Raw genomic sequence first — 14,445 nt, 5'->3', positions numbered from 1 at the left:
GGACCTGAAAACGCAAACTTTCAGTCTATAGGCGCAAAGTGTTTCTTTACAAAGTGACATCGCCAACTACTGGCCTGGCATTGATAATACAGCGTTTTCAGTATTTTTTCAGAAATACTTTTCTGCGTTTACTACATCATTGTCGTGTAAACATACAAGAGTGAATGTGAGCACTTTAAAATAAAATATTATTTGCAAATAGTTTAAATTGATTTCTTCACAAATACAGTAAGACCTTTCCTATTTTTGTATTCCCTTAAATCGCCCTTAAAAATTCCCTTTGAATACTTTTCAGTTTGGGCTAAATACCCAAATACCCAGATTAAGAATTTATTCAGAATAAGATTTATTCTTATTAGCGAGCTCATAGATAACCGTGAATGTGAAAAACAAAAATTCTACATTCTGCAAAATTTTTGACGCCAAGAAGAAGCAAACAATATACAGGAGGATAATAAGAAAAATATCTTTATTTGACTTAAAAAAAAAACATCCAGATTTGAAATCAAATAGACAAAACAACAACAAAAAGACAATAAAAACAGATAAAGCTGGAAACAAGAAAATTTAAAAGGTTTTTCTCTTCATGCCTCTTTCATTCACACATCTGACATCATCACAGTTTTGTGGGCAGTTACCTGCTCTCGTGCGACACACACACTCTCTCTTTCTCTCTCACACACACACACACACACATACACACTGGGGAGAAGCAGATCTTAGAAACTTAGATCTTTACTCGAAGGCAGATAACAATCACACACACACACACACACACTCAACCACAAACTGTTTCTTAGTATTTAGCATTATATAACTTCTTGTCAGATGCCATTCAGAGAAATAATTACTTTGATTACATTCAAGATATCTATACACCTATACAGTACATTCGGCTTTGCATTTAGATACCTACATGCATGCTATATAAATACTCACATGTTGCCGAGTTAAAAACAATGAGAGAAATAGAGAATTGTGTTAGGAAAGCAGTGTAATACAGACTGGAAAAAGAAAATCTTTGCAAATATACAGCAATTTATCAAAAATATTTGACCCACTAACAAACAATTCTTACTATATTTTGAGAGAAAAATAGTTACATTTGTAGTTGTTACTTTTGGTAAACTTCTTTCTGAAATGTCCACATGAAATATTTAGAAGTCCAGTGGGGTCCAAAAGTCTTGAGTCCACTACAACCTGCTTCATCTTTTCTAATTTAATATAACATGTTTCACTACTAAAGCACGATGAGTTGAGTGAAAAGTTGAACTTGTCTTAAAGCATTTTGTTGTTTTCGCTTTCATGACAGCCATCATGAACAAAACCTGATGATCATATTTTGAACATGAGAAATCTAACCAAGAATCTCATATTTTCCATGTGTTCTCAGACTTTTGGACCGCACGGTATATTGAGACATAATTTACCAGCAACTTCGATCATCATGAAAATTACAATATGTTCATTGTGTCCGAAGAGCTGTTTAGATGCGCATGGTAGCTTTGGGGATGTGAAAGTGGGTACTTGGTCAGGCAATTGCAATACGATTTCAAGTCTTCATTACCATGTTAATGATCCTCCATTTGGCAGGCTACGGAAACATGAGCTCTTTTATGTGAGGGTTACTCTTGCAAGTGTTGGATGCTCCTCTGATACTCTTCTACAGGTAAAGCACCTTGACTCTGAAGCTCGTATCCGCGCAAGTAGTGACCGTTGGTCTGGCCTGCAAAATACAGGAGCTGCCTGGCAAACATGGGCTCCACCTGTGAAACAAGACAAGACATGTTCAACAGATCTCATCAGACACGTTGGTTTGGAGTGACACTCTGTCTACACCAGATGGAAAGAATAGCAGATTTCACACCACAACTATTCTTAGTTCTGGCATGAAACTCTAGATGGCGCAGGCTGATAGGTCTTTATCTCATTCGGTAGAGATCACATCATTATCTACATAGCGCAGCTGATTGGTTGCTGTTGCATCAGAGGCCAATGAGCTGCGGGCCAACATTCAAATACTGGTGTGTTGCTTGTAGCATTATGCAGTGAGCTTTCAGAAACCCTCCAACTTCCCCAGCTCCACCTGTATAGATCTGCTACGGAGGTTATTTCATGTATGCTACATGTGCAAGCATGTCTTACACAATGTCTGTGAATGAGTTGGCAGTAGAAAGTCTTGGTAGCAGATCTATTACGTCAAGAAATACATTAACATTGCCATATCCATTACCATGCCAATCTCTATTACCATACCAATCTCCCAAGAGTTGTCATGACAGAATAACCGTAACGTCGCAGAAAAATATAGTTGGAAACGACAAAACTGCAGTGCGCACTTCTGATCACACCTGATGCGTTTTTTTGCAGTGAGAGATGCCTTTTTTCAATTGGTTTCCTATGGCAGTGAGCGTTCTGCGCGCTGTTTATGTGGCCCGCGCGCCTCGCGTTTTTGCATTTGAAAAAAAAAGCAACTCTGAGCGGAAAAAGCGCCCGACGTCATCATGTTTTTTCCCACTGTACAATCGGATGAATGGAGAGGTGGGCCTTCCGTTTTAGTGACAAAACTACAGTTGCTTGAACACCCGGAGTGTGCGATGATGGAGGATAAACTTGTGGTGCTCTCGCGGGTTACCAGGAGCTTAACGACTTCACGAACCGTAACTACCACAATGTTAACAGAAAGTAAATAAAGTTAATAAAAGGCTGATTTGACGTTTACTTGACTGACAGGACAGCTGTTTCAGTGGTTGCCTAGCAACATAAAAACGACAAAACTGCAGTGTTAGCGTTTTCGAACCTGAAAAATGCGTTAGGTGTGATCGGGGCCTTAGGATAAACAGATTGTTATCGTCCACTGATGTGAACACTAATACAGATATCATTATAGTTATCTTTATTGTTATCGCTCTTGGTGTGAATTGGCTTTAGTGAGGTAAAGAACAACAATCCCCTGAAGTATTGCGATAAGAGCTCTTTTGGCCGGTTTGCTTGTCATGACTCTCTGATTGATGGAATTTTCTATACAGCATCATGGCTAATGCAGTTTTCACCACAAATTCTGCTGTTAAACATGATTATATATATATATATATATATATATATATATATATATATATATATATATATATATATATATGAAGTTGCATTCTAAAGTTGCACTCTATTGCAGATCTTCCTTCTCATCAAATTGAGACGTCCTGTAAATCTTATGCATCATAAAGCAATTTTGTTCTCTACAGTTACCAAGATGATGCTGACACTTCATTCTAAACATCACATCTAGGTATTCCTCACTGTTGGTGAATTATGATTATTTCTTGTAATAGTTTTAGCATGGCAATGTTAATGTATTTGGTCTTGGCAGACTAGATCAACTGTGCTGTTGATTATTAATAGATACAAAGACTGTGCGCATGTAAGATATGATGCTGCTGCATAAATACGCATACATAAATCCCGTAGCAGATCTAGGCAGGTGGAGCTGGGGGAGGTAGAGGGGTTCAGAGGAACTGTGATAAAGCGCCGCAGGACCAGCTCACAGCAAACACTGAACCAGTCTATTTAAATGTTGAGCAAGCAATCTCATTGGCTGCAGGATCAGCAGAGGCCAATCTAAGGTAATGATGTGCTTGCAGATTTAATTCAAAGGACCAGCCTGTACCCTCAAGAGTTTCATGAATGAACTAGATATTTATAACACATCTGAATACAGTGTTCGTAGAATATGCATCTACTGTGTTCACACTAACACATCTAAAATCCCAGACCGCAACATAGTGTCGGCCCAGATCCAGTCCACATCTGGTACATGTGGATTCCACGTGTTTCAGATGTGGGCCGGATCTGGGTAGACACTATGTTGCTGTCTGTGATGAATCATGGTACATCAAGCTGCGGACTGGCTAGGATCAGTATGGAGGTCGCTGGTTTTACCTGAGCTGTGATCATTTTGCTCTGCCGCTGGGGGTCCGGGAACTCGTCTCCAAAGCACAGCACCACCTGAGAGCGCGGCATGGGGCGGCCGTGGTGAATGAAACCCTGCAATTCTGTATTGAGAAGAACAACAGATCACATCATCAGTAAACAGATAATAAAGTCGAATTTCACATATTTAAGGGTGAATTTCAAACAAAAAAGCTCATCCCACTATCAAAAGAAAAAAATATTTATCATGAAGAACATGAAGCCATTTTGGATCATTGAGATTATTGTCTTATTTTGCATTTGAAAAAAAAAATATGTGAAAATTTCCCCACTAAATTATCATTACCGAAATGCATGTTTTGACTATTGTAATTATTTATCAATGGTAGGTTATCCTCATTATATATTACTATAATACACTGTAAAAAAAAAAGTTGTATAAATAAAACAAACATTATTGGAGTATGTTCAACAATAAAATACTATTTAAAAACTGAATCAATGTGTTACTCACCATTTCCTTGTAATAATTGTGAAATTTACTATTTACTAATTGTTTTTACATTAAAAAAAGTCAGCGTTCATTTTTGCATAAATAAAAGGCAGTGCAACAACCATGATGCAAACTTTTTTCATTTAAATAATTTTTCAAATTGCAGTAATGAGAATGAGATTTTTTTTGCCTTTTATTAATCCAGCAATAACAATTGTGATGGGGTGGAATGTGTTTAATATGATTTTGATAATAGAACTGACAGATTGAAAAGATTTCAAATTGATTAAAATTGTAATGCTTAAAATGTAATTTAAGAAACAATAACATTTTATATGCCTTGCAAAATATGAAGTGGTACAAAAGTTTTTGAAATTACTGAAGGGTAATTTTAATGCCATTTGACATCTTTACAGTCATTACTCTTCCCATCAAAGATTAAAAAACTCCTGATGAGCAATATTGTGAACACTAGACCCCCATGTTCACATAAACTGATGACTAGTAGAAAGCTGAAATGCAAATGAACTTTAGCAGGTGCTGATGGAGTCCGAATGAATGTGTGTGATGGTCAGGAGCACTCGGTGGAAAATCCCACAGTGTCAAGCACAGAGTGAAAAGTGTGACATTAGAGGCAGACCTAATCATCACATGTGGCAGAGCACACAAAGGTTAATGAACACACCGCTTAGCTGCCACAAGTTAAATGACAGGCCTTTCCCCTGATATGACAAAAGAATATGGGCTAAAAGATGCTCACACATCAAAACACTTCTTCAGCATATCTACAGATAGGCAAACATCTCTGAAAGGAGTGCCATCCGATAAAGATTATTTACGTTGCACTGTTTCCCATACACTCTTAAAAATAAAGGTTCTTTATTGGCATTGATGGTTCCGTGAATAACCTCTTCACTGAACAAAAGGTTCTTTTTACTGGAAAAAGGTTCTTCATATTATTAGAATATTCTCCACACTGTGAAAAGGTTCTTAAAGGAACCAAACTCGTTTCTGGAGGTCCTGCAGAGTTTAGCCCCAACTTAGCCCCAGTCTGCCTAGCAAGACCTTGATTAGATGGTTCAGGAGTGTTTAAATTACTCTGAACTCTGCAGGACAGTGGGCCTACAGGAGCACGATTGGACACCCTTGATCTATTGCATTGCAACATTCTTAGAAAAAAAGGTCAAAAGGGGATCTTGACTCAATTTTAGGCCCCGTCTACACTTTTTCCATTTTAACATGACGTTTTAAAATGAAAACAATCCTCGTCTATACTGGTGTTTTCACTGCATTTCAGAAAAGATCTCCATCCACACTACATGACCGAAAACGCATGTCACATGAGCATTAATGCACACTGAACAAGTGCAAGCAGTTGCCGATTGCTCTAATAATAGCTAGCCTCTAGAGTCTGCGCATGTAGGCAGCTGCAGGATTATTAAATGCAGAGTTTAACTGCACAATGGCTGCTAAAAAGGACAACAAAATCAGCAAAGCTTGCAGTTCCGTCTCCATGTTATTGTTTCCATGGTCGTCGAAGCTGCTCTGTTATTGTCATGTTGCGGTAGCGTAATGATCATATGACAGGGGCTTGACAAATCAGGGAAGGATACACAATGATCCGAATGTGGGAAATGGACGGCCATGCTTTCGTTTTCATAAGTCTCCATTTTGGTCCGTCTACACTGAAACACAACCCCGGAGTTTTCAAACTAAAACAGGGTCTGCAGCGTTTCCAAAAGTCGAAAAGTAGAGTAGTGTGGACGCCAGGCATAACCGTAGCAAAAGTTTTGCGTTTTAAAACGGAAATGCACTAGTGCAAACACGGCCTTAAAGAGCTCTTTATCCCAAAAAGGTTCAATATAACACTATAAAGGTTGTTTCTTTTGTAGTGATGCCATAGAAGAACCATTTTGGATTCCACAAAGAACCTTTCAGTGTACAGTTCTTAAAATAAAAAATTGTTCCCCTTGTGTGCCAACATTTTATTCATTGTGAATCATCCACACAGTAGTGATTCCTTAAATGGTTGCATTAAACTGAATGTGATAGCTTGTGTAAGAATGGTTTTGTGAACGAATTACACAGAAATCCGTTCTGCACGTTGCATAAATTAGATATGCATGGAAGCATGTGCGCCACATCGTCAACCCAAACAATCACACAAATACTTATCTAACAGCATATAATTGTGTTCAAAAAGATCTAATCAAGCTGCATCTTAATTAAAGGGACTTTAGTCAAACTGGACTGATTCTTGGACTACACACAAAACCCCACCGGCCTGAGATCTTCAAAATACACCATGAACTCAAGTCAGAACCAAGCACTTCTCTAGTAATGTAGCAGTGAAGAGTGAAATCTCCTCTAACCTGACAGGAACTGCTGCGTGTCCATCAGCTTGCAGGTCTGCTCTTTCTCCAGCTTGTTTGGCTTGTCTGCATACGGTGCCAGTGGACCTTCCCAATACACTCTGCCTTGGCACAGGCGCTTGGCGTACAGCCCGTCCGGCGCCAGCCACAGCAGGACGCCACGCTCCAATATGTTGGGCAGCTTCTCGGCCCCGCGCCGCTGGGACTGAGGGTATGGGAAGGGAAAGAGCACGGGCTCTGCCCCACCATAGAGCCTTTCCTCTGGGCAAGGAGAAGAAGGGGACGAAGGGGATCCCGGGGATGAGGAGGACGAGATTCGACAACCTTCAGGGCTGCTGGTGGTCACTTCCTTCACAAGTGACTCCCGATAGTACAGCGAGACGTGCAGGCGACAGTCTACGGAGGACAGAACATAGAATGGTTTAAAGTTTAGTCATGGTGACTGGTTTTACTTTTTTAAGCAAAACTTGCTGCAATGCACAATTTAAGTGTTTTATGTGGTTTCTAGGTGGTTGCTTATTGGCCCAATACAAAGTCCCAACCTTTTTATCGCATATAATCCTATAATAACATCATATAATGCTCCCTGTGTGTGTGTGTGTGAGTCATGTTCATTTACCTGAAATGGCCATGGCTTCAGCGGATCTCATACTGGGGTCCATTGCCACTGGATGGGTTTCTGTCGGTGAGTAGGTGTAGAAGGAGCCAGATATCTGGTATCCTGGAAAGTGTACCAGCATTAAAATAGCTGAATTTACCACAGCTGACACTAATCAGAGCACCATCAAAAATAATTATACATTGTGATGCCAAAAGTGCCTAAAACGTTAATTATATAAAATAACACAGCTAACAAACATAAGAACCTTTTTCTAAAGTTCCCATTATGAAAACGTTATTTCTGAAAGGTCTGTTTTGAATGTTTTGGTTATGCAAACGTTAAGCATTCTATTTCATCATTTTGCAAACATTATGGGAACATTACTTTAAAAAAAAACATAAAAAAAAAAAAACCATAAACGACCGCCCCAAATGTAACATTCCATAAACAACGTACATAAAGTTTTTTTGTCCTTGCATTTTGAGAACATTATTAAAGACCAGATCACTCTAACCAAACATTCTATTAACTTTACCGGACCAATGTTTGTTCATAACTTTGATAGAATATTTGCCAAAATTCGAAGAACATTCCCTGTTATCTGGGATGTTTAGCTTTCCACTCTCTCTCATTGTAAGCCTTCAACAATCAGAGTCGGGATGGAGAGCAGACCCAGACCACGACTGAACTTGCTAAGCACAGATGAAGACTAGACCAAGGCCTAAACCAGAAGCCCAGATCAAGACTTGTCAGTCCAAGGACCAGCCATCCTTCATTTTAAAATTTAGAGCCTTTTTTTTAATGGAGGTTAAGTAGCATTTCAGGACCATGCAGTTCTTGTAAATTCTGTAATGGTGATTACAATTATCAACTTTAGTACAATTATCCCTGAAACAAATAACGATAAAAGCCAGATCTGGACAAAGACTCTACATTTTGAGATTTGATCAAGGCACTGTTTGCGTCATCTTGAGAGTCCTCAAGACCAAGACTCCCAATACAAAATGAGTTGCAGACAGTCAGAAGACCGTCTGTGATGCAAATTTATTGGTACACCTTGAGTTTGCCGTTTGGCAGAGTGAGAAGAGACATTAATAAATAACCTTTAATACAGACACAGTGTATCATAAATATGGATTTCCTCTTTCTTTTTAAAGTTACAGGAACAAGCGAACAAGAGAGAGCTTCAAGCACCAAGAATAAGTTCACTAATCATTAATTACTCTTCCTCATGTCGTTCCAAACCTGTAAGACTTTCGTTCATCTTCAAAACACAAATGAAGACATTTTTGATGAAATACGAGAGATTTCTGTCCCGCCATTGACAGTCTACGCAACTACCACTTTGACGCTTCAAAAAGTTCATAAAGAGATCGTAAACTAATCCATATGAATTGAACGATTTAGTCCAAATTTTCTGAAGAGACTCTGTCACTTTATATGATGAACAGATTTAATTTAGGCTTTTATTCACATATAAACATTGATCAGCGAACTTAAACAGGTCAACTAACGCGCGAGAACGAACTTAACGGGTTCTTGCGGAAGATCAAACGTGTGAGTGAACCTGGTTCTCACACGTCAAGCAAACATGCTTGAGCTTCCGTTTTCCACAACTGATGTGTAAGTTGATGAAAATGTTCTGAGAATTTTGGACTAAACCACTTAATTCATATGTATTACTTTCACAATATCTTTATTAACTTTTTGAATCATCAAAGTGGTAGTTGCGTAGACTGTCAATGGAGGGTCAGAGAGCTCTAAGATTTCATCAAAAATATATTCATTTGTGTTCCGAAGATGAACGATAGTCTTATGGGTTTGGAACGACATGAGGGAGAGTGAATGACAGAATTTTCATTTTCGGTGAACTATCCCTTTGATGTCGTCAACTCATTTTGTAGTATTGTAGAAGCTGGAAGCCGTTACCGTTGTCACAGGGCGATGCATGCCAGGATAAGGAGCGAGTCGAGGGATACGGACACTGGCCGTACGGTAACTCCGCGTGAGGCGTCTGGGCATGAGGCTGGTCTGCACTATATTCCCTCCAATCACGCCTCTCCTGGGGGAGCATATATCCTGGGATCTGCAGGAGACAATGGGGAGGTCTTTATCACTAGACTACTAGAAAAACAACATGGTCACCAGCATAGGTTTAGTTTTGGATACTGGTACCCAGCAAGGGATGCCAGTGCGCAGGAATGGCTATAAGAGTTCTTAATGAGATTTACTTGGACAACCAGCTTTACCAGTCATGTTTCATATGGCTATGCTGGTTCACCAGCAATAACCAGTCTGGGCTGCATTTCCCAAAAGCATCGTAAGCCTAAGTATATCGTAGAATCATTGCCACCAATGGCGTCTCTATGATCAACTTACAGTAGCTCACGATTCTTTTGAGAAACACAGCCTTGAACCAGCTGGTCTTTTCAGCAGGGTTGATTGTGCACTTTCACTTCAGACTTATAATAGTAAAACAAAACTAGAGCTAAAACTAAAACCATTAAAAAAAAAAAAAAAAAATTGGTGCACCAATTTAACTAAAACTACTGATATAAAAATGGACTTATTATAAAAACATAATATTAAAAATAACAAAACTTACAAAAGAAATTACAAAAATTGTAACTAAAACAATAAAAAAGAGCTAATTTTAAATATTAACATGAAAACTATAACAGCCCAGCCAGCACAGCCATGTGGGGCCCAAATGGCTGTGCTGGCTGGGAGTATCTCAATGATACTAAAATAACTGTTTCACTTGGAAAGCTTCTGCTAGGAAAAAATAAGTAGATGTACATGTAGTTGATGTAGATGCAATGCTAATAGGACACTGAATACGATAGGAAATATCTCTTCACATGAGACGTCTGCCATGGATATTAATAATTTGAGAAAAGTGTGACATCATGGCATCTTACCTGAGGCTGTAGAGGTGGATAAGGAGAATGCATGGGATAACTAATAGGAGTCACGTGTGCCGTGTTGTCCTCCATACTACTGGCCTTAGAGCCTAAAATGCAAAAATAACAGCTATTCATACCCTTCGCAGAGAATAACTGCACAACAATGTTTATCAATCTCAAGCTGCAAAACCTGCACGTTATTTTTTCTTTATCTCTCATTGTGATCTTCAATAAGAATAACTTCCCCCCCTCTTCTCTTCTCTGATGATGAGGGTGGGGCAACCTGTCACTCACATGAGATCAGCCAATAGCAAACCACAACCGTCCAATCAATTCCCCACGGACAAAATCAAGCCCTGTCCTACTATCACAACTTCAATTTCATGTTGTGTTTTATTTTGGTTTGCTCGACCAGAAAGCATGCATTGATTTCGGAAAGCTGTTAAACAGCCAACCCGATCTCATGAGAAAACAATTTTATAAGTTAGCGATTTTGTATGAATTTGAACCAATTCGCCAAGATGTAAAATAGTTACGAATTACCACAAATGCAGAATTCCTTCCTGTGTTGATGTGTTTCTCATTTAAACAGAAGCTTTTCTGGAAATTGATCTGTACATTTTAAATGTGTATATCTACTTAAGCATTTACTTAAAGATGCATGTTCTCTTCCAGCTCAAATCTTGCCTCTACTTCACAGGTAGTTCACAAGCTCTAAGAATAGCAACTAGGTGTGAATCTATTTTTTATCACCTTTTATGAAATTCTTGTTCTTGCACAAAATACTTAGACATTTCAGGGTCCAACCAGATGTCTTCATGGTCTTGACCCAACCTCTCAAAAGCACAAGCTTGAGTTATGCAAGGTCTGAGGGGTGATTTTGTTGCTTAGCGCAGTGCACTTGGTAACCGAAGCTCTCTATAAAAAGCTTGAGGGATTTTAGCACATGTAGCGGCTTCCTCTTAGCTTCCTGCTACACATACTGAAGGCAAGAAGCAATATTGAATGTGAATGCAGAGCATCCGTGTGGCAAATTAGCTCTGCTCAAAATTGTGCTTACTTTTCAGAAAGAGCTGGTGAGTTTCAATGCATCAAACCAAGACTAAAAACTGCACCCTTTAAATAGGTGACTTCCTATTACCAAAAAGTGCATTAGAAGGCAACCAATAAATTGGTAATAAAAGACCTTCTATTCTTGAAACAAGAGGAAACCAAGCATCCAAGTATGGAAATTACCTCTCTTTGCTCCTTCTGGTATTATCCTGTAGACCTTGTAAGGATCAGATATGTCTAACTGGCTTCGCTCCACCAGTTCATCGAAGTCATTGCTTTTGTTCAGGGCACAGCGGAGTCTCGTCTTCCATGTTGGAGGGTCTGGTTTGTCCAAGCCTTCCCTGTATTTGCCTTTGAACAGAGCCCAAGCCTACAACAACCATGAAGATAAGATGAGATGAGAAAAAGCCATGAAGGAGGAGAACTTTAATGCTCACATCTACCAATTATGAACAGATAGGAACCCCATATATAATGTATATCAGAGACGATGAATGCCAGAATGGATAGTCATTACGATTCTTATTAATGATAATAATATAATAAGGAAATTAATAAAATACAGTATACTTAGTATATTTGATTAATACTGTCAATGCTGTTGTTTCTAAAAAAACACTGTGCCAATCCAGCCATTCAATGGGCTTTTTCAGCTCAGTGCAAAACTAAAGCATCTTCTCTGACTGACATAAATCATCCAACAAAATATGAAGGTCACACTTTATTTTAAGCTGACGTACTTACATAAGTACTGAGTAATATTGATTAACTACATGTACTATAGTTATAGTTACTTGTAATTATGCATAATTTACTGTTATTACTATAGCAAGTACATGTAGTAATGTGTAACTATGTGACCTTGGATTAAAGTTGGACTGAATATGTTTTTTTTTTTAAAAAGTAAAATAAAATAAAAACAGTCTAAAATAAAATTTATTACAGACACTGTCAAAACTGTGCCTTTATGTATTTACTATTATAATAATGCCTATACATTATACAGTTGCCCCAGAACGTATGTGGACACTGAAGCCACTTAGAGGTGCATGGTTGCATCACATCAGATAACAAAATATCAAACCATGTGGCTGCAAACAAATGCATTTTTCTCAGAACAAACAGCACTTTTCTTCAGAATTTTTTTGCATGTTGACTTTGGATTAGAAGGTGTTTTTAGTGGACGTATGAACTCAGTTCTTCTCATGTTCACACAAGTGTCCCATCACATTAACTATAGGCATTATCTAATGTTTGCAACCACTTCTCTCTTCATTTTCAACACTAGATCTATTGTTGCGTATCATTTAGAAGCTAACCAACTTCTGTCGGTATTGTCTTGCTTGGAAAAAAGGTGAGTTTAAGAGACAACTTGGTTTGATAACTACTCAGACTTGAATAAGGTCTAAAACTGAATAAAGCTGCCTTCAATTTTTAAGTACAATCAACATGGATGTTTAAGTCATTACAGCTTAAATTCGGCTAAAATGAGTTGAATCTTGTATAACTTAAGTTGAAAATTACTCATCTTAATTTAATTTGAGTTAAAGCAATGCAAAACATATGTTGTCATAACTTATTGATAATATATATTTTTTACAGTGACATCCTCATCATCTTCATCATCAATCACCTTGAAGAGCGCCGCGTCCTCATCGCGATTGTAGTCCTGCTTCCCCGCGTGTTTCCAGGGAATCCTGAAAATACTTTTCTCGTCATTTTCCCAAACCAAGCCGGGATACTCCCCGCTGTCAATCTGATCGATGAGCCACTGTCTAAGTTTGCCATTCCCACAACTGACTGACATGCTGCAGTCCCCATCTAAGTTCATGTCTGTCCGGGAGCAGGTGCACATGCAGTGAGCAGAAGAGTGTTTCAGATGAGTTCATGCATGCATATTCCTTAATAACGAACAAAATAATAACTACTCTAATGCAGGCGTTCAGGTGAAACCACCAGACCCTGTTGTAGGCTATAATGAAGCTTCATGCAAATCAATAGGCTACACATATGCATGTGTGTGTGTGTGTATGTAGCCTATATATATATATATATATATATAAGAATAAGTGTGAAGCATATGCATAATAAATACACAGGCTACATTTTTATAATTGTTTTTTTTAAATCAAGTCGCATTCAGCTCATTTAGGCTGATCAAGGCTCAACAAGTCTTACCTTAGTGAATGCAGACAGCTTGACTTCACTTTCACAGCCGACACTTCTCAAGTCATGTCAGAGGAAGGTGTTTAAATAATGTAAAGTGCACTAGGTGGAGAGGGGTGGAGCGTTACGTGGAAGCGTGTTTCTCCCTCAGCACCATTAAGAGTTGAAGACTTCAGAGAAACACGACACAACCGCAATAAACATCCAACATACGGGAAATCCCTCGTCCGAGACACACAGATATACACACACACGATGGAACAAAAATTATTTCGATAAAATATGCCAGAAAATCTCCCAGCACTCGTCATCAGAATTATCCTGGTGTTTGATGTTTGTTTATGAAGGTTTCTTTGAGGAAATTCACAGTCGTCGCAGTCACGGAACAAGACCTGTTATCTGAGAGAGAGTGTGTCCCGTCAAAAGAGACTAATATAGACTAAAGGCAAAGTAATTGTGACTTTTCAAAACACTTATAGAAAGACACAGAGTCGTACACAGCTCGAGGTCATTTTAAATCCCCAAATAATAGAAGCAAATCATACATACGATATGTAGGCTATATGAAGTTCACCAAGCGTTTCATATCAAGTCATTTTAAATCTGCTATCAACGTGTTGCGAGTGTTGAAAATGCCGCCACCTGCTGTCTGCTCGCTAAACAATAGCATAACATGTTACTTCTAAACTGTGGCATATTTAGATATATTTTTAGCAGGTTCTGGATGATTATGCATCAGCCAATGTGTTATTATAGAAAATAAATAGGAACATTTGCCAATTTAGTTGTTATAGCACAAAATTTTAATTATTAAAAGACGGGTAAGATATATGAATGAATGTATGGCTTTTTATATAATACTTATTAATATTCACACACACACACGCACACGCACACACACACACACACGCACACACAATTGACACT

At 38.5% G+C, this 14,445-nt stretch overlaps 1 protein-coding gene across 2 annotated transcripts; it reads right to left on the bottom strand.

Annotated features, from left to right (window-relative positions):
* Positions 1-443: 443 nt before the first annotated feature.
* On the bottom strand, positions 444-14,139 carry irf4a (interferon regulatory factor 4a). 2 transcript variants are annotated; one of them, XM_081373915.1, is made up of 10 exons: positions 14,068-14,139; positions 13,531-13,917; positions 12,986-13,185; positions 11,536-11,722; positions 10,315-10,406; positions 9,323-9,479; positions 7,412-7,513; positions 6,793-7,188; positions 3,937-4,049; positions 444-1,766 (listed from the first exon to the last, which is right to left on the bottom strand). In XM_081373915.1, the coding sequence occupies exons 3-10, from the start codon at positions 13,181-13,183 to the stop codon at positions 1,626-1,628; spliced, it is 1,386 nt and encodes a 461-aa protein (XP_081230041.1). In that variant the 5' UTR covers positions 13,184-13,185; positions 13,531-13,917; positions 14,068-14,139; the 3' UTR covers positions 444-1,625. The 2 variants fall into 2 exon arrangements, with proteins under 2 accessions (XP_081230041.1, XP_081230042.1); XM_081373916.1 differs by having other exon boundaries at positions 13,531-14,123.
* Between the last annotated feature and the right edge of the window lie 306 nt (positions 14,140-14,445).

Source organism: Scardinius erythrophthalmus (genome assembly GCF_964197995.2).
Source record: "Scardinius erythrophthalmus genome assembly, chromosome: 9".
NCBI classification, from domain to species: domain Eukaryota; kingdom Metazoa; phylum Chordata; class Actinopteri; order Cypriniformes; family Leuciscidae; genus Scardinius; species Scardinius erythrophthalmus.
This window is presented reverse-complemented; position numbering and strand designations above follow the sequence as displayed.

Excerpts from the sequence above, each read along its gene's own strand:
- irf4a (XM_081373915.1), bottom strand. The coding sequence starts at position 13,183 with ATGAACTTAGATGGGGACTGCAGCATGTCAGTCAGTTGTGGGAATGGC. Across the intron at positions 9,480-10,314 it reads ATCCACCTCTACAGCCTCAG|ATCCCAGGATATATGCTCCC; the intron begins GTAAGATGCCAT and ends TGTCTCCTGCAG. Across the intron at positions 7,189-7,411 it reads TGAAGCCATGGCCATTTCAG|ACTGTCGCCTGCACGTCTCG; the intron begins GTAAATGAACAT and ends TGTCCTCCGTAG.